This window comes from Ambystoma mexicanum, chromosome 14 (genome assembly GCF_040938575.1).
Source record: "Ambystoma mexicanum isolate Mex_15411 chromosome 14, UKY_AmexF1_1, whole genome shotgun sequence".
NCBI lineage: Eukaryota > Metazoa > Chordata > Amphibia > Caudata > Ambystomatidae > Ambystoma > Ambystoma mexicanum.
This window is the reverse complement of record NC_090940.1, coordinates 44,032,486-44,052,657: the sequence shown is the minus strand read 5'-3', so window position 1 is coordinate 44,052,657 and position 20,172 is coordinate 44,032,486. Positions and strand designations below refer to the sequence as shown.

Sequence of the window (20,172 nt, the reverse complement as noted above, 5' to 3'; positions counted from 1 at the left end):
CTGAAGACCAAGTCCATGCCCCTCAGGACAAAGATCAACGTCTACAAGGCGATCATCAGACCAACCCTGACGTATGCCTCCCCAGCATGGATGACCTGCCATGAGCGACACCGGGAGAGTATTCAGATAGTCCAGAACAAGGCCCTGCGGATATCGTCTGGAGCTCCAATCTTCACAAGGATAGCAGACCTTCATAGAGACCTGGACATCGAGATGTTGGACGAACATCTAGCGAAGCTGAGTAAGAACTTCTGCCAAGGACTGGACCAGAACCCAAACCCTCTGATCAGAAGACTCACTGCCACCAGTGCAAACCCCTTCGACCGCTACCCGCGGCCCATCACTGCAAAGACCCTGTGAAACCAGCCCTCCTGTGACAAGACCACACAGACCAAGAAGAATACAAACCCACGACTACATACTCAACCCGAGAAGATGGAGTAATGAGGCTCAAGCCTCGGTATCCAAAAATTACAGCTGATGGATACAAATCTATCAGCAAGAAGAAGAACAAGCGTGTCTCCAATGAGAGGTGGTTGGGTGAGCTTGGAGGAAGACCAATAGACCAGAGAGGAGTGTGCAGCAGGTGAAGGAGGACTTGGAAGTGACTTTTGGCGTGTTTGGAGAGAGTGATGGCAAGATGTTGGGTTTTCGTGTGTACATGAGTGAGTTTTTGAAGATCATTCTGGAGGAGGAATAGGATGGGGGTGAGAGTAGGAGTAGTAGTTTGAGAGAGAGAAGTGAAAGCCAGAGGAGAGTAGAGGGGAGAAGTGAGATGTGGAGGGAAGCAGAAAAGATCAGGAGAGCGCTGGACAATAGAGACTAGAGAAGGGAGAGAGGGAGATCAAGCCTGGAAAGAGAGTGTGGAGAAGACTAGAGAAATCGGGTGGGCAGAGGCAGAAGGAGGATAGAGATGGAGGAAAGACCAGTAGATGCTGTGTGGAGAAGACTAGAGAAACCAGGTGGGTGGAGGCAGAAGGAGGATAGAGATATAGGAAAGACCAGGAGATGCTGTGTGGAGAATAATAGGGAAATCGGGTGGGCGGAGGCAGAGGCAGAAGGAGGATAAGGATAGAGGAAAGACCAGAAGATGCTGTGTGGAGAAGACTAGAGAAATCGGGTGGGCAGAGGCAGGAGGAGGATAGAGTAGAGGAAAGACCACTAGATGCTGTGTGGAGAAGACTAGAGAAACCCGGTGGGTGGAGGCAGAAGGAGGATAGAGATAGAGGAAAGACCATGAGATGCTGTGTGGAAAAGACTAGAGAAATCAGGTGGGTAGAGGCAGAAGGAGAATATAGAGGAAAGACCTGGAGATGATGTGTGGAGAAGAACAGAGAAATCAGGTGGGTGGAGGCAGAAGGAGAATAGAGATAGAGGAAAGACCAGGAGATGATGTGTGGAGAAGAATAGAGAAATCAGGTGGGCGGAGGCAGAAGGAGGATAAAGATAGAGGAAATACAAGTAGATGCTGTGTGGAGAAGACTAGAGAAACCAGGTGGGTGGAGACAGAAGGAGGATAGAGATAGAGGAAAGACAAGGTTATGCTGTGTGGAGAAGACTAGAGAAACCAGGTGGGTGGAGGCAGAAGGAGGATAGAGATAGAGGAAAGACCAGTAGATGATTTGTGGAGAAGAATAGGGAAATCAGGTGGGTGGAGGCAGAAGGAGGATAAAGATAGAGGAAAGACAAGTAGAAGCTGTGTGGAGAAGACTAGAGAAACCAGGTGGGTGGAGGCAGAAGGAGGATAGAGATATAGGAAAGACCAGTTGATGCTGTGTGGAGAGAGAGCGAGGATACAGGTGAGAATGCAAACAAGAAGAGACAGTCCTCTGCAGGAAGGGCGCCAGGGTGCAGGGACTGCCCTGCTAGGTCCTTCAGAAAGTCCATGCAGGAGATATATAGATAAGGTTACAGGGCAGCGCCTTGCCTTGGAGCTCCAATTGCCTATTTCTTTTATATATTTTTTTTTGCATTTAATTGTTTTACAATTTTTACAAAATCTTTCTTTTGGCTCGTGTTTTACGGACGTTTCCATTGTGAATCCATGATTTGGTGAAATTAAAATTCTCCCCTTTCTGTGCTTATTTCTTCATAATCCTTGTTTTTCTTTGTTTACTCTCGGTTTGGTTTTTCTTCCAGTTTTAGACCTTCGAAGAATTTGGCTGTTGCTACTGTCAATGTTGTGGATTCTCTGCTCATTAGCATGTTCCACCAATCTTCGTCACTGGTGGTAAGATGTTTCATTTTGTGTGATCGTAAGTAGGTCGTTCTGAGACTGTTTGTACCCGGACAGTGAAGGAGTAGGTGTCGCACTGTTTCGATTTCTAGGGTGTCGCAGTACCGACAGTTTTTATCTTGAACCTGTTTTCTGAGGTATAAAATTTCTTTCGTCTTTAGAATGTTCAGACGTGCTCTCAGGAAGATTATACGCAGAGGTTTGTCCGGGAATTGTTTTAAGTAATTCCTTCTCTCGTCTATCCTTTGTATGTTGATTGTATGATGACTCTGTGATGTGTGCTTCTCTGCTTTTTCCAAGGTCTCGATCCAATCATGGATTTTTATTTTTTTCTTGATTTTCTCTGGGGTGCGTTCTATCTCCCATTCCGAACATCTGATTTTTTCTGACTGATCTAGTAGATTTTTGTACCATTTTGTCGTCATGTTGTTTTTTTGGTTCGTCATTTCTTGGTAGATGATGTCCAGAATAGTAGACCGTTGAGTTCTTAGAATTTTTCCCAGGAACAAGAGATCGTTTCTGACTACTACTGATTCCAGTGATTGAAGACATAGTTCTCTTCGGATTACTGCTGTTGGGGTTGAATTGGGTAGTCGTAAGACTTTGCGCCAAAAAGCGCCTTCCAATTTTGTCCACAGTGTAGGAGGAAGATGTGGCATTGCTTCAGCCCCGTAAGTTAGTGCTGGAGTGACTTTGGCTTTGAAGAATTGTAGTACTGGGAGGATGGTGAATTTTCCAAATTTCCTTTCCAAGAGTGTTGCTTTTGCAGCCAATGTTTTCATCTTTAGGATAAGGTGTTCTTGCATCGATAGTTCTATTTGGCTGCGAGATATTTTCACTCCTAAGTATGTGAAGGTTTTCACTGTCTCCAGCTTCTCTGAGTTAGCAAACCATTGTGATCTTTTAGTTGGCCTAGTTGATTTTTCCAAGATCATAATTTTAGTTTTTGCAGTGTTCAGATCTAAATCGTTCTTCTTCAAGTAGCTTACAAGACTGTCTAGTTGACGCTGCAGTCCGATTGGTGTTTGATCCAGCAGAAGGATATCGTCCGCATAGAGCAGTCTTGTCACTTTCGACTCTCCTATTTTTGGCGGAAAGGAGCGTGTATCAATTTCTGCATCCACTATGTCAGCCATGTACGCCTTATAGAGGGCCGGAGCCAGAGGGCATCCTTGTTTGACTCCTCTTGCTGTTTGTATACTTTCTGATAGTAGCCCAGCTTCGTTCAGGCGAACTCTGATTGAGGTGTTACTATACAGCGCTTTGATAGGGTTGAGGAGTGAAGTTGGACACCTTTGTTTTTCCAGTTTGCTCCATAGTTTTCTTCTGTTTACACAGTCGAAGGGTTGTACCAGGTTGATCGAAGCTATGAAAATTGTTGGGTAGCCCTCGAAGACTCTGGCCTTCAGAATACTGATCATCATAATGTTGACCGCGGTGCCTAGATTTTTTTCAAAGCCTGTTTGCAGTGGATCTGCTGTCTTTGCCACTTTCTGCCAGTCTTGGAGTTTCTCTAGCACCAGGGATCTGAAGAGTTTGCCCAACACGTCCAATAGGGCGATAGGTCTGTAGTTTCCTGGGTCATCCTTCAGCCCTTTTTTGTAGATTGGAACGATGTTAGCTGTTTGCCATGTAGCCGGGATAGATCGTGTTGTCCTACATCTTTTAAAGATTTTAGCTATAAACGGGGCCCAAGTTTCAACCTCCTGTTTGAGGTGTAAGTTTGTGATCCCATCCGGACCTGGTGCACGGGAGTTATTCAATTTACTGATTTTCTTTCGAATCTCTTCCTCCGTACATGCCATCCATTTACTTTTTGCGTGTTTTAGTGGTCTTTTTTCCGATGGCTTTGGTTCTTCAAATAAGTTCGTGAAGTGTTTTAGCCATCTGTCTTCAGGGACATTGTTAGTACTTGTTTTTACTGGACCTGATAGTAGAGTCCAAAAGTCGTTCGAGTTCCTTTTGCAGACTGCTCTAAGCATGGTCTCTGCGTCTTCTTGGTACAATTTTCTTCGGATTGTTTGAAGCCACGATTTGTACTTTCTTTTTTGTTTGTTTGCAGAGTCTAAGTTTAACTGTGTGGGGTATTTTTTGGCTTTCCTTAATGATTTTCGTAACTCAGATTTCTTTGAGCAAATTTCCTCATTGTATTTGTGACAATGTTTTTTTTCTGTTTTCCTTACATGCCTGGGATGTAGGTAAGGGGTGAGCAGCGGGCAGTAGTCCAAGTTTTTCAATGTGTTGTTGTTGTTACCTCCTATCTCTTTTTTGTTTGTAGGACTCTGTGATCGAGGCAATGCCATCTTTTGTGATTTTTAGTCGGTTTCCTTGGGCATTTATAGCCATCTTGGTTGACATGTTAAGTTGCGGGCGTTTGTTGGCATGCCATGTCGCTTTGAGTAAGTTGTGGTCCCTCCGGGTGGATACTACTATCTCAAAGCTTTTGATTAGTTGATATAAATCCCTGGATACGAAGATGTAATCGATGGTGCTTGCATTTCCTTCCCCCTTCCAAGTTGGAATCCTAGGTCTGGTTGTTTCTAGGGAATTCGCGGGATTCCATCAGCTCTGCCCATGCGAGGCGTCTTGCTGTTGATTTTGAGCAGGGGTTTGTTTTATTTCCTAGAGTTTTTACATCGTCTATCATTGGGCAAGTCGAGTTCAAATCTCCACATATTAAAATGTGGTCCACGTCGAATGTTGTTGTAGCCAAAGTTAATATTTCTTCTATCTCGTTTAAGAAAGCGGACGTATGGATTATGGCCGGGTTCCAATAGATGTTCAGCAACAGGATAAGATCTTTGTTCTTTTTTCTTGTTGCGTTTTCTTCTTTTGCCCATTCTAGGACAATCGCTTGGATTAGTGTGTCTGATACCAGGTTGTGAGCTATTCGAAGAGATCCGCCTGTACGGACGGCCGTTAAAAGGCCCGATGTTGGGCGACCTTTTTCGTCTTTCTGGGCAGGAGACAGTTGGATCTCGTAACCGTCCATGCTGGGTGGCAACTGCAGCCAAGTTTCTTGTAGGCTAAGTAGGTCGAATCCGCCTAGGTTTATCTCACCGGGTTCTGTCAGATGAATATGGCCTCTAGTATTCTATGATCCGATAGTGATTGTTTGCTCTTTGTTGCATAGAGCATTTGCCATCTTTGTTTGATCCCTTTCTTCACCTGAAGGGAAACCCTTTGACTGCTATTTTCCAGTATAGCATGTTACTGCCAGAGGGAGCCATGCCCATCTTTTTGAGCTTTTTCCCGCTAGATCTAATCGGTTCTGGGTTGAGGTTGTTTCTCTCAGTGTTTTTTTCTTTTCCTGTACCCTCCTGCGGCCTGATAGGGCCATTTATTTTTCTGGTTTTGATTTTTTCTGTGTCCTCATCGTCGTCGTTCCAGTGTCTTTTAATGTGGTGATCTTCTCTTGATTTTTCTTTTCTTATTTCTTTTATAATTTCTGTCGAGCTTGGACCCTTAAGTTTACTGGTTGTTTCTCTGTCTGCTTTTCTCGTATGTTCATAATTCATCGTGCTTGAAGGGTATTTTCTTTTTTCTTTCAGGTCATACTTTCTGTTCGGAGTATTCTTTATCCAGTCCTTGGTTTCACTTATTTTGTCTTCATAACTGTGCCTTTGTTTTGTTTCGTTCGTTTTTTGGCTCTTTTGTCCTCTCTCTTCTAGTGTTGTTTCTCGCAGGAGATAACCCACGGTTCGAGAATTCTTTTGTCATCTGAAGCATGAGTTGTTTTACAGTTTGGGACATAATATGTAGGAAGGTGCTGTCTGTCCGTCCTTTATGCGCAAATTCTACTATGTTTATTTCTATGCTTTTGATTTGATCTCCATTTGTGAGTTTGTCCAGGAGCTTCAACATGGCTCTTCTATTCAGGATGATTTTTTCTTCTGAGATGGATCTTTTTTCTAGTTTTAGTGTTCGGGTCGAGTTACTTTTGTGAGTAAATATCGCTGAATTTCTAATTCGGTTTTGCTGTGAGGGTTGGTCCAAAGGTCTTTGATTAGACCTATTTCTCTTATCTGAAGATTTGTCTCTTCTTCTACTGTTGTATGTCTCGATAACCGAACTTCTTTGTGTTCTTATCTCGCTTGCCTTGCCCTTTTGTCCTATGGGGGTCAAGTAAGTTTGTTGATATCGTCTATCACTTCTTTTTGTTTTTTCTTCTTGTCTCTCATTTTCGAACATTCTTTTGCTGTACTTTGGATGAGCTTCCTCATTGGCTCCTTGTCTGTAATCATATTTGTTTAGCTTTGTTTTTGATAGACGGAACAGCGTTTTTCTTTCTGGGGTGATCCAATCTTTTTTGTGTTCTGAATCCTCTAAATTTTCTCTTTTTTGTTCTGCATTTCTCGTTTGTCTTTTATATTGATTTTCCCTTCGGTTTTGTGTTGGAGGTTCGTTTTCCACAAATGATACCTTTCTTTTTATTGCCATAGATCGAGGTATTTCAGACTCTGAATTTTCGATTGAGTAAGTGCTTATGCTAGATATATCAATCATACTCTCATCTAGCTCCTGATTGAGTTCTCCTTTTTGATTTTTCTGAATGTTACTGTTTTCTTTCTTAGTTGGTTTTTTGTCTGTGACGGTTATCCATTTTGTCATTAGTTCGTTTGTTTTGGTTGTTTTTTCCACTTTCTTCTGGGCCTGTTGTACGTTGGAATTTTCCAGTTCTTGTGGAATTTTGGAGTGATCGGCTTTCCTTTCACTTTTTGTCAATGTCTCAGTTTCATTCAGCTTGTCTCTTGGGTTCATATGTTTTTTTATGCTGGTTGATTCTCGTGTGTCTCCCTTGGGTTTGTCTTTGTTGCACTTTTGTGCTGGTCTCTGGATATGCTTTTCTAGTGCTTCTGGTGGCCCTTTTCCGTTACTGGTCTCAGTTGTTTTCGTCAGGATAGTTTGAGTGCTGTTATTCATTGATTTTTTCTTAAATTGAAACACGTCGTTCTTTCCTTGATCTATTTTGTCCGTTTGTGTTCCTTGGTTTCTTGTGCTAGCCTTCCACGATTTGAGGACCAAAATGTATCCTTCCAAGTGGGTCAGCTTCGAGTTTACAGATGCTAATATTGAAGTGTGGTCCTTCAATATGTCGTTAACGGTCTCATATAATTTTCCAAATGGTGCTAGACCAACTGTCACTGCTGACATCACTAGTTGTAAATCCGGCTTTTTTCCAGGTGAGTTTTTTTTTTTGTTTTTGTGGTTTCTTGTCCCGGTTTAGTTTTGTTTGGGGTCGAATAGAGTGGTCGCAGAGCATCCAACAAGGAATCTTCTTTTCTTTGCTGACAAATAGATTTCACATCTGGATTCGATTCTCTACACCTAATCATGTTTTTGTAGTTTAGTATAGCCTCTGCCAGCTGTATTTCTTCTTGGCTTCTTACACAGATGGTATTCGGTTTCTGTATGTTCTCATGGCTTTTTTTTGCCTCAATTGTTGTTGTTTCTTGGTTTGGTTTTCTAGTTTCTTCAGTTGCGTTTTTTTTGTCGAGCGTAAATTTTTCTTTTCAATGCTCTTCTGTCAGTGTGACTACCTCCTTGTTGTTCGTGCTTTGGGTTTTTGGATTTTGTCTCGGTTTCTGATTGTTCTCATTTTCTTTAAATGACACTTTGGTTTCCAAAATACTTTCTTGTTCCTTATTTTGAATCGATTTCTTTGAACTTGTGCAAGTTTCAATGTCCAGTTTTGATTTTTCCGGTTTATCTTGAAGGGGTCTCATTTTGGCCCAAGTGCCATTGTAATTGGGGTGTCGAAGTTCCTATTTCAAGGGAGTGCGTTGCTGGTATTTGTTTGAATGGAATTCTTTGAGGGGATGGAGGGATTCCCTCTAATATTTCCATATCAGAAAGTTCAAATCGATTCGTAATGGGAGTTTTCCCTAACTTCTCAAAGAATCTTCCAATCGAGTTGTTGGTCTGGGGCATAATTTTACCTTGTTTTTTTTGGTGTAATTTCAGCGTGGATTTGGAGATTGGAGTTGATGGAAAAGTAACGTCAGGAGTGCTGACTTCTGTTTTTTTTAGTTTCGATTATTTTCAAGTTCTTTGGTTTTTGGTTCCTGAGTATTTTCTTTTCCCGTGTTGTCGTTCTGATCGACATGTGAGAGATTCAAATCCTTTTGGGACGAGATCTTGTTACTTGGGTCTTTGACTGGGTATGTTTGTAGTTGGGCCCAGTTGTGTTCTCTCAAGATGTTGGTGTCGTCTGTTTCTTGTCCATCTTGATCTATTAAGTATGATATGGTTCCGTTCATTGAATAGTTTTCTCTCCAATCAGTTATATTCAATTCAGGGCTTGATAGATCTGCCCTGGCTGTCACTGGGTGTGTCTCTGTTTGGATCAGCCTTTTAAGAATGGGTGGACATGTGTTGTTCTCTTTTTGATTTTTGGAAGAGGTATGGTCTGATGAGTTTTTTAAACTTTCTTCTGTGAGGAAGGTTTGTTGTAGTGAGTTAGCTGTATTCAAGGTATTCAGTTTTTTTTGTTTCAGGTCATCCGTGGTCCGGCTGTGTTTTTCGCCGGTCTCTGTCTCATGATTCTTTATGGTGACAGATACAGAGTTCGTTATCTGTGGAACTCTGGCGGGCCCGACCGGTATTTCCTCTTTCTCCTCCTCCGTCTTGTCTCGTCGTGCCTCTTTTTGGTCCACAGATGAACGCGAGCCCGGGATCTGTGCGGTCTTCTCCTCTTGCATTAAACCTCTCTCACCACCCGTCGCCCCCCTGATTCTGGATTCGTGCACCTTTTTCCTGCCCCTCCACCGGCAGCCGCCGGCAAGGCGGCGCTGCAGCCAGATGTGCTCCCGTCTAGCTCCCCAGAAGGACCGGCAGCACCAGGCGTATCTGATGAGCATGCAACGTCACAAGTAGGTAGATTGTATCTGTGTGGGGATCGAAGAGGGGGGATTGGGGGTGACAATGTTGCTATGGGGTGTGTGGTGGTCATTTCAGACGGGCTTTTTATTGTTAAGAGGCCGCTTCGTAGTATACTTCCCGGTTCATCGTTGATGTTAGATAGGGGGGCTCCTGGGAGCAAGCAGCTATCCTTGACGCTCTGGGTAGCCGTCACTAACTTCTTCATGTTAGTTTGTGAAGTTTTTTTTTTTTTTGGTTGATTTGACTTTAATTTAAGGATGGGTGGATACAGGGACGATATGCCAGACCCCACTCTCCTTGTTTGGTTTTATGCAGCTGAACAGTGAACAATTTTTAAGTTATAGTCTCCCAGCACTTACCGGCGAACCGCCGGGACCAGCCGGAAACAGCAGAAACAGTTGTGCCCTTTACTCCTGAGCGGGCTTCACGCCGCAAGGGTCGCGCTGTTCTGCCTTTATGGAGAAGGACTTCCTGGAGGTGTGGCCAAAGTAGTCACGTGACGGATGTCACGTGGGGATTGGAAATAATGAGCCGCTCGCTTCGAACTGCTGCCAGCTCCTGCTGACAGTCTCACGCAAGTCGGAGCGGCTTCTTCCTGATAAGGTGGTAAGTTCAGGGGATCATGGAAACGAAGTGCAGCAATAAACAGGGTCCCAGCCGAACAGCAGAAACAGTCGCGCCCTTTACTCCTGAGCGGGCTTCAATATTTCTTTTATATATATATATATATATATATATATAGAAATATGATAGTAAAATTGCAAATCCCAAATCCCGTCCTTTTTGTCTTGTGGCTCATTGAGAACATTGTCACAATTACCAAATTGCATGTTTGGGCACATGTCTTGAAAATGAAATCTGTGAACATAACGTGGGGACATGTGCTGCGCCCTGTGAGACTGGCGTGGTGTCCGCTGTTTGAGCACCCGTACCCCATTTCCTCTTTCATGTATATCTGCTCCTTGTATACCCAAGACTTCAGAATTCACACTATGGAGAGAGTGCCCTGCAAACTGCACATGTTGCTGTATGTAGTTCCTGGGTGCAATCACGGACCAGGGTCCCCCAGGAGTGAGGCATGAAGGTGTTTATGGTAGCAAACTGGGTAGGGGTAACCGTTCTGGGTCCAGCCACCCCTCATAGTGAGTGGGAGGCCCTGAGATATCCGGTCCCAAAATCGAAGTCCATGCCAACAGGACCAGAGAACAAGAAGAAGAATGCACACCCCACACTGCACTGTCAGTGCCCTGTGCAATGGGATCGATGCCACCATGCGTTATCCCCTAGAGCGGTGCCCTCTTCCAGCCCCCCATCCCTACCCAATGCCAAGGCCATGCAGGCTGATGCTGTAGGCCTCTGTGGCATGCTGTACTACTCTGCCTAGAAAGGATGTCCAGAAGAATGAATACCAGCCCCCCACAGAGTCATCTCATCTCTGGGGGTGCTGAGTAAAGAGGTCAGGATGCCGGCCCACCTGGAACAGATTCCTGTGGGGCAGCCATGGAAGTGGAAATAGTCTGGCCTGCAACTCTCCCTCGTACCGGTCTTGTATGTTTCCATATCCGGGTTTCCCCTGAAATACTTTCAAAGATGAGGCGTCTGCAGGAAGAACCCCATACACATGTGAAAGAACATTCTCGCCCTCCCCCTCGTTCCACTCACACTCGCCCTGCACCTCGTTCCACCCTCACGGCCTGATTGTGAACCCCACACTGTGGCGTTGCCCCGTGAGGGGATACGCACGCGGCGGCGTGACGTTGCACGTCGCCGCGTGCGCCTTAAATAAACGGGGCGTTCCCGGCCGCGTTAGAGCGACCGGGGAGCCCGAAGCACACAGACGTGTCCGTGTGGAGTCTGTGGGTGGAGGGGCTTGCGGGCACGCATTGGGGGCACCCAGAGACCCCCAACAGTGGCGACGAGTGTCGGATGCCCGGGCCCGGCGGTGAGCGCGATCCCGCACAATTTTTCTTCAACGAAGGAAACATCCGCGGATGTTTCGCATCACGCTGAGGCCGCGGACCACACGCGGCTGGCGGCCATCTTGCGCACGAGGTGGAGGATCTTCCGAAAGCTCCGGTTTGGAGTAGGAAGGCCATCCAAGCCTAATTTTTGGATTTACTGACTGCGGGCAGTACAACCCGCAGGCCCATGCCAGAATTTTGATATTTTGGCCACTTTTCAGACGATGACGTCGTGCTGTAGCTGGAAGATGGACTGAGGTGGCTGGGCCTTCTCAGCCCATTCCTTTTCAAAGCTCAATTTTTGGAAACATTTATCCACGGATCCTCTTCAGGACCCTCTTGAACCCTTTCATCATCACGTGGGTGGTGGCAGTGTGGGGAGTAGTGCAAGTTGCGGCCCTCAGGATTGGAACGAGGGTGCCTGTGCGCTTGCGCCTATGAGTGATCCCGGTGCCCTGGAGGGTGCGACTGCCACGGCCTCGGAAGGTTCGCAGGATGAAGGCCTAGCAGACCTGTTTCAGCAGGACCCCCCACAGCTAACCCCGCGTCCTACGACGTCTGGACTGCCTGCGCGCCCGGTTGGTGCCGCTCCCCCTCCGATTCAACCACCACCCCTGGCCATGGCCCAAGCCAGGGCGCAAGCGGCCCTACAGCCTATTCCGGAGTTTGATGCTACGGGCCCCCCATCCAGCCTGGGGCCCCGATGGAGGAGATGGATCGGACGGCTAGACATGTACTTTCGGGCCGCCCAGGTCACGGACAATGACAGCAGGGTGGCCACGATGCTGTATTCCGCAGGAGCGACCGTGCAGGAGATCTTTGAATCATTAACTCCAACGGATAACTCCTATGATCAAGCCAAAGCCGCCCTCCTCGCGCATTTCATCCCCCTTGCCAACGTGGACTTCGAAAGGTTCGTCATGCTGTCGGCCAAACAGAAGGAGGATGAGACGCTTGACACCTTCTATGGCCGCCTGCGCCGCCTGTCACAAGGGTGTGCGTGGGGGGATGCGGAGGACATGATAAGGACCATGCTGATCCAGGCATGCTCATCTGGCAAGCTGAGGCGACAAGTCCTAAGAGAGCCCGGACTCACTCTGCCCAGAATCCTGGAGCTCGGGAGGTGCCATGAGGTGGCGGAGGCTTGTGCCAACAAGATGGAGGCCGGATCCCGCGCGGCGAGACCGGAGGAGGTGTGCGCTGTCTGGCGGGGCGGCAGAGGGGTGCGAAAACCCGGTGTACCTCCCAGAGACAGAGCGGGGAAGCCGGTGGAGTCGTGCCAGAAGTGCGGCTATGACCTCCCCCACTCATCGGAGTGCATGGCAAAAGGAAAGATCTGTGGACGCTGTGGGGTGCCTGACCACTTCTCGAGGGTGTGCAGGGCGACCCTGCCTGTACTTATTCCGAGAGGACAGCCTCGTCTATGGGCCCCGCGGCAATACCGCCCGCCGAATGTAGCTCAGGTGGAACAAGCGGAACCCGAGGAGGCGCTGGCGGAAGAAGTGGAGGAGGAGGATGAGGAGAACATCTTCTTCGTCTCCAGCATGGAGGTCCTCAAGGGGAGGAGCAGAAGACAGCCGAGATGTGTCGTAGAGGTAAACTGCTCGCCGGTCCCGGTGTTAGTCGACACGGGGGCCTCTGTCAATGTAATGGCGAGAGGACACTATGCTGCGCTCAACCCACCCCCGAGGCTGGCGACGCCAAGAGCCCGCATCTTCGCATTTGGTGGGCGTGAGCCCCTGCCACTTGACGGGGCGTTTGTCGCCAAGGTGGAACATGACGGGTCGAAGATCAGGGCCCGTTTCTATGTGACTCCGGTGAGCAGCAACACCCTGCTTAGCTGTGCGGCAGCGGAGGCCCTTGGCATAGTCAGCTTCGCCTATTCAGTATACTTGGAGGACATCAACGACCTGCTGGACAAGTATGCTGACATCTTCAAAGGGATTGGGAGGATGAACGGTGACCCCGTGAGGCTCCACATTGATGAGTCGGTACAGCCCATAGCCCTGAAGCACAGGCGGATCCCATTTCATCTAAGGGACCAGGTGGACAGGGAACTCGATAACCTGGTGAACTTGGACGTAATTGAAAAGGTGGAGGGCCCCACACCATGGGTATCCCCCATCGTAGTGGCGAGGAAACCTAAACAACCGGACTCCGTCCGAATCTGTGTGGACATGCGGCTGCCCAATAAGGCCATCAGGAGAGAACGACACCTGACCCCGACGATCGATGACATCATTGCTGAAGTGCAAGGGGCCCGGTTTTTCTCGAAGTTGGACTTACGAGCTGGGTATCACCAAGTTGTTCTCCACCCAGAGTCCCGTTACATCACGACTTTTACCACCCACAGGGGACTCTATAGATACAAGCGGCTGAGCTTCGGGGTGTCGTCTGCAGCCGAGGTGTTTCAGAACTTAATCCGTGGCGCTCTCGCAGACCTGGAGGGCGTCCTAAACATTAGCGACGACATTCTGGTCTTTGCTAGGACTGAACCTGACCATTTGAAACGCCTAGCCAAGACCCTCGAAAGGCTGCAGTCGCTGGGGCTCACCCTCCACAAGGACAAGTGTGAGTTCCTCCGCCCGACCATTGAGTTATTTGGTTTCATCTTCAAGGAGGGCGGGGTATCTCCTGACCCCAAGAAGGTCCAAGACATCAAGACGGCACGCCCCCCTGAGTCGGCATCAGAGGTGCGGAGCTTCCTGGGAATGGTGACGTACTGTGGGCGTTTCATCAAGAATCTCGCCTCGAGGTCGGAACCTCTGAGGGCCCTGACGAAAAAGGATACCATCTGGCAGTGGGGCCCGTTAGAACAGTCGGCATTCGAGGACATCAAGGGTGCCCTGACAGCAGATGATACAGTGGCTTTCTTTGACCCCGCCCTGGAGTCGGAGATTGTTGTGGACGCCAGCCCGTTTGGCCTCGGGGCGGTCCTCACCCAGGTGGGCAAAGATGGGGGAATGAGGCCCGTGGCATACGCGAGCAAGGCCCTCTCCGAGACCGAACAGAGATACTCACAGATTGAACGGGAGGCCCTGGCGGTTCTGTGGGGCTGTCGGCATTTTCGGCTCTATGTGCTGGGGAGACCCGTGACAGTGGTAACAGACCATAAACCACTGATTCCGATTATGGCCGGATCCTCTTCCAAACCACCAGCCAGGATCGAGCGATGGATGCTGGCCCTCCTGGAATATGGCGTCACCCTAATCTACCGGCCGGGGGCCAACAATGCGGCTGACTACCTGTCCAGGCATCCGGTGGGCAGGGGCGGACCCGCACAAGAGTCGTGTGCGGAGGAAGCCGATGATCACGTCAGCATGGTGGTCGAGAGCGCCACCCCCAATGCAATGCCGCTACCCGAGCTGGAGAGTGCTGCGGCCAACGACGAATGCTTCCGCATCCTGAGGAGCTCGATGCAGTCGGGGTCCTGGAAGGCCGTGCTGGAGTTGGTGGCAGGGCGCACTCAAGAGGCTAAAGTGACCCTCGAGCAACTCTGGAAGGTGAAGGACGAACTGTCCTTCACGGAGTCGGGCCTGCTGCTGCGGGGCGATCGCCTGGTGGTGCCGGGCTCCAAGGTCCACGAAGTCATCAACCTGGCACACCAGGGACACCAAGGGGCCGCCAAAACGAAGGCGAGATTGAGGCTGAAGGTGTGGTTTCCCGAGCTGGAAAGAAAAGTGGACGACTTTGTAGCGGCCTGTGTATGGTGCCAGGCGGCCTCCCCAGTACAGCGGGAGCCTGAAATTGAAGTAATGCCACGGGGGACCCGCCCGTGGGAGGTCGTTCATGCGGACTTCGGATCCACGGCCGTGGGTACTCACTTCCTAGCCATCGTCGATGAATACTCGCGATACCCGGAGGTGGAATTCGTCGAGTCGGTGGCATTTGAGCACGTGGTCGGCGCTGTGGAGAAAATCTTTGCCACCCATGGGTTTCCCGTGACCCTGTGCTCGGATAATGGGTCCCCATTCCAGAGCGCGAGGTTCTCGGAGTTTCTCGAGAGCTGTGGAGTGGCCCACCGGAAGGTGTCCCCGCTGTGGCCCCGCGCGAACGGGGATGCCGAGAGGCTGATGAGGACATTAAACAAAACGTTCCGGATAGCCCAGGGACAAGGCCAGCCTCTCCAGCGGGCGCTATACCAGTTTCTAAGAGTGTACCGCACCACCCCACACGCCTCGACTGGGGTAGCCCCGGCTGAAGCACTATTCCGAAGGTGCCCCCGAGGTCTCCTCCCGGAGGTACAGGAAAAGGTGCCCGGCGTAATAGATGACCAACGGGTGGAAGCGGAGCAACAGGCAAGTACACATCAAGAAAACATACGGCGGGGTCTTCGTCCGCAGCGGCTGGAACCGGGCGACGAAGTGCTGATCAGGAATCGGCATCCCCACGGAAAGCTCTCGCTCCCATATGAACCCGAGCCGCTGGACGTAGTGGCAGTAAAGGGATCGATGGTAACGGCCTCGGACGGGAAGTCGGCCGTCACTCGAAATGTGAGTTTCTTCAAGAAACTGGGGGACTCTCGAACTGAACTCCCGCCTGACCCGGATGAGACTGTCCTCCCGGATGAAGATACCCCCCGGGGGGAACTCGTGGGGTCACCAGAACGAGGCACTGGAGCAGCGGGGAGTCCGGCGGCTGAGGTAGGTGGGAGGTACCCCCAGAGGGCTGGGCGAGGGAGACCTGCCTACCTCGGAGACTACGTGCTGGGGCCGATTGACTGTGTTCCGGAGTGAAGGGGACCTGGGAGGCTGATAATAAAAGGGGGCATGGGCCTTGTAAGTTCGCAAGTGACATTGTGTGCAGTGCTATGTTTTGACGTGTCTGTTTGTTATTGTTCCTCCCGGAAAAAGGAGGAGTGTGGCGTTGCCCCGTGAGGGGATACGCACGCGGCGGCGTGACGTTGCACGTCGCCGCGTGCGCCTTAAATAAACGGGGCGTTCCCGGCCGCGTTAGAGCGACCGGGGAGCCCGAAGCACACAGACGTGTCCGTGTGGAGTCTGTGGGTGGAGGGGCTCGCGGGCACGCATTGGGGGCACCCAGAGACCCCCAACACACACATGCTGGTCCGGCCCCCTCGTTCCACCCACACGGCCTGATTGTGCACCCCACACATGCTGGTCCGGCCCCCTCGTTCCACCCACACGGCCTGATTGTGCACCCCACACATGCTGGTCCGGCCCCCTCGTTCCACCCACACGGCCTGATTGTGCACCCCACACATGCTGGTCCTGCCTCTTCTGTCCACTCACACTCGGCCTGCACCTCGTTCCACCTACACGGCCTGATTGTGCACCCCACACATGCTGGTCCTGCCCCTCCTGTCCACTCGCACTCGCCCTCCCCCTCGTTCCACACATGCTGGTCCTGCACCCCAATCAATGCACGGGCGTCAGCTTGAAGAGTGTCCGGACGCCTTCGCCGGTCTCCACTGAGGAGCGCGACAGGCGCTGCCTTGGCTGTACTCAGTAATATGACGAGGCGCTGAACATCTGTGCTGAGAGCCTGGAGCTGTGTTTGATTGCGATGTGCCTTGCAAGCTTGACCCTCTGCCCTTATATTCACCCTTCAGATGTTTTCTTCTTCTTTTTCATCAGGCCATTGTTTTCGTCGTGGGAGGAGGAAACTACATAGAGTATCAGAATCTCATCGACTATATTAAGGTAGGTCTTGAACCCGCCTTACTGGCCCCACTGGGGTGATTTTGCAGTTTGCCCTGTCCCCAATGGCATGAGTTTGCAGTTTGCCCTGTCCCCACTGGGATGAGTTTGCCCTGTCCCCTCCCCACTGGGGTGAGTTTGCCCTGTCCCCGCTGGGGTGAGTTTTCCCTGTGCCCATTGGAGTGAGTGTGCTCTGTCCCCTCTGGGGTGAGTGTGCTCTGTCCCCTCTGGGGTGAGTGTGCCCTGTCCCTTCTGGGGTGAGTGTGCCCTGTCCCCGCTGGGGTGAGTTTGCCCTGTCCCCACTGGGATGAGTTTGCAGTTTGCCCTGTCCCCACTGGGATGAGTTTGCAGTTTTTGCAGTTTTCCCTGTCCCCACTGGGATGAGTTTGCCCAGTCCCCACTGGGATGAGTTTGCCCAGTCCCCACTGGGATGAGTTTGCCCTGTCCCCGCTGCGGTGAGTTTGCCCTGTCCCCGCTGCGGTGAGTTTTCCCTGTCCCCGCTGGGATGAGTTTGCAGTTTGCCCTGTCCCCACTGGGATGAGTTTGCAGTTTTTGCAGTTTTCCCTGTCCCCACTGGGATGAGTTTGCCCAGTCCCCACTGGGATGAGTTTGCCCAGTCCCCACTGGGATGAGTTTGCCCTGTCCCCGCTGCGGTGAGTTTTCCCTGTCCCCGCTGGGATGAGTTTTCCCTGTCCCCGCTGGGATGAGTTTGCCCTGTCCCCACTGGGATGAGTTTGCAGTTTTTGCAGTTTTCCCTGTCCCCACTGGGATGAGTTTGCCCAGTCCCCACTGGGATGAGTTTGCCCAGTCCCCACTGGGATGAGTTTGCCCAGTCCCCACTGGGATGAGTTTGCCCAGTCCCCGCTGCGGTGAGTTTTCCCTGTCCCCGCTGGGATGAGTTTTCCCTGTCCCCGCTGGGATGAGTTTTCCCTGTGCCCACTGGAGTGAGTGCGCCCTGGCCTCAGTGGGGTGAGTTTGCCCTGTCCCCGCTGGGGTGAGTTTGCCCTGTCCCCGCTGGGGTGAGTTTGCCCTGTCCCCGCTGGGGTGAGTGTGCCCTGTCCTCTCTGGGGTGAGTGTGCCCTGTCCTCTCTGGGGTGAGTGTGCCCTGTCCTCTCTGGGGTGAGTGTGCCCTGTCCCCGCTGGGGTGAGTTTTCCCTGTCCCCGCTGGGATGAGTTTGCAGTTTGCCCTGTCCCCACTGGGATGAGTTTGCAGTTTTTGCAGTTTTCCCTGTCCCCACTGGGATGAGTTTGCCCAGTCCCCACTGGGATGAGTTTGCCCTGTCCCCGCTGCGGTGAGTTTTCCCTGTCCCCGCTGGGATGAGTTTTCCCTGTCCCCGCTGGGATGAGTTTGCCCTGTCCCCACTGGGATGAGTTTGCAGTTTTTGCAGTTTTCCCTGTCCCCACTGGGATGAGTTTGCCCAGTCCCCACTGGGATGAGTTTGCCCAGTCCCCACTGGGATGAGTTTGCCCAGTCCCCACTGGGATGAGTTTGCCCAGTCCCCACTGGGATGAGTTTGCCCTGTCCCCGCTGCGGTGAGTTTTCCCTGTCCCCGCTGGGATGAGTTTTGCCTGTCCCCGCTGGGATGAGTTTTCCCTGTGCCCACTGGAGTGAGTGTGCCCTGGCCTCAGTGGGGTGAGTTTGCCCTGTCCCCGCTGGGGTGAGTTTGCCCTGTCCCCGCTGGGGTGAGTTTGCCCTGTCCCCGCTGGGGTGAGTGTGCCCTGTCCTCTCTGGGGTGAGTGTGCCCTGTCCTCTCTGGGGTGAGTTTGCCCTGTCCCCGCTGGGGTGAGTTTGCCCTGTCCCCGCTGGGGTGAGTTTGCCCTGTCCCCGCTGGGGTGAGTTTTCCCTGTGCCCACTGGAATGGGTGTGCCCTGTCCCCGCTGGGGCGAGTGTGCCCTGTCCCCGCTGGGGCGAGTGTGCCCTGTCCCCGCTGGGGCGAGTTTGCCCTGTCCCCGCTGGGGCGAGTTTGCCCTGTCCCCGCTGGGGCGAGTTTGCCCTGTGCCCACTGGAATGAGTGTGCCCTGTCCCCGCTGGGGTGAATGTGCCCTGTCCCCACTGGGGTGAGTTTGCCCTAGTCACACTGGGGTGAGTTTGCCCTGTCCCCACTGGGGTGTGTTTGCCCTAGTCACACTGGGGTGAGCTTGCCCTAGTCCCCACTGGGGTGAGTTTGCCCTGTCCCCACTGGAATGAGTTTGCAGTTTGCCCTGTCCCCACTGGGATGAGTTTGCCCTAGTCACACTGGGGTGAGTTTGCCCTGTCCCCACTGGGGTGTGTTTGCCCTAGTCACACTGGGGTGAGCTTGCCCTAGTCCCCACTGGAGTGAGTTTGCCCTGGTCCCACTGGGGTGAGTTTGCCCTGTCCCCACTGGGGTGAGTTTGCCCTAGTCACACTGGGGTGAGCTTGCCCTAGTCCCCACTGGGGTGAGCTTGCCCTAGTCCCCACTGGGGTGAGCTTGCCCTAGTCCCCACTGGGGTGAGCCTGCCCTGCCTACTCTGGGTGAGTGTGCTCTGTCCCCTCTGGGGTGAGTGTGCTCTGTCCCCTCTGGGGTGAGTGTACCCAGTCCCCTCTGGGGTGAGTGTGCCCTGTCCCCTCTGGGGTGAGTGTGCCCTGTCCCCTCTGGGGTGAGTGTGCCCTGTCCCCTCTGGGGTGAGTGTGCCCTGTCCCCACTGGGATGAGTTTTCCCTGTCCCCACTGGGATGAGTTTTCCCTGTGGCCACTGGAGTGAGTGTGCCCTGTCCCCTCTGGGGTGAGTGTGCCTTGTCCCCTCTGGGGTGAGTGTGCCTTGTCCCCTCTGGGGTGAGTGTGCCCTGTCCCCTCTGGGGTGAGTGTGCCCTGTCCCCTCTGGGGTGAGTTTGCCCTGGCCTCAGGTGAGTTTGCCCTGTTCCCGCTGGGGTGAGTTTGCCCTGTCGCCACTGGGATAAGTTTTCCCTATGCCCACTGGAGTGAGTGTGCCCTGTCCCCTCTGGGGTGAGTGTGCCCTGTCCCCGCTGGGGTGAGTTTGCCCCTGAATGCGGGCAGCTTCCATTGGCATCACTACCTGCCTTGCCTCATGTCTGATTTCTTCTCTCTCTGCATTGGTTCCTGCCCTGTTGGTGATGTTCCTCGGCTGCCTCGCACTGCACCACCCTTTAGTTGCCCCAGCCCCTCTGCCATCCTCTTCTTGTCGTTTCCAATATGGTCCTGGAGGTTTCCATGTCACTTTAAACTTGTGAAGCATCACCGGGCTGCTGGTATTATTGCCTTCTCAGATTCTTCTCATCTGTGAAGTTTCTCTTTTTGTGCACAGCTTTCTGCCGCCCTTCTCGCTCTGGTCTGCACTTTATACAAAAAGGTAGCAGGCGCCCCTCTCTAGAAAGAACATGGCATGATAACCTGTTCTAGGGTCCGCAGCCATCGCTTTTGCTCACTGTACTTTCCACAAAGTAGGAATCCCAT

At 51.5% G+C, this 20,172-nt stretch overlaps 1 protein-coding gene across 2 annotated transcripts in view; it reads left to right on the top strand.

Annotated features, from left to right (window-relative positions):
- The window catches only part of SCFD1 (sec1 family domain containing 1), a 1,005,810-nt gene that overhangs the window by 884,048 nt on the left and 101,590 nt on the right, over nt 1-20,172 (top strand). For both annotated transcript variants that reach the window (XM_069638499.1, XM_069638500.1), the window contains exon 23: nt 16,677-16,742. In XM_069638499.1, coding sequence (XP_069494600.1) covers nt 16,677-16,742 — 66 coding nt within the window. The remainder of the gene's footprint in view (nt 1-16,676; nt 16,743-20,172) is intronic.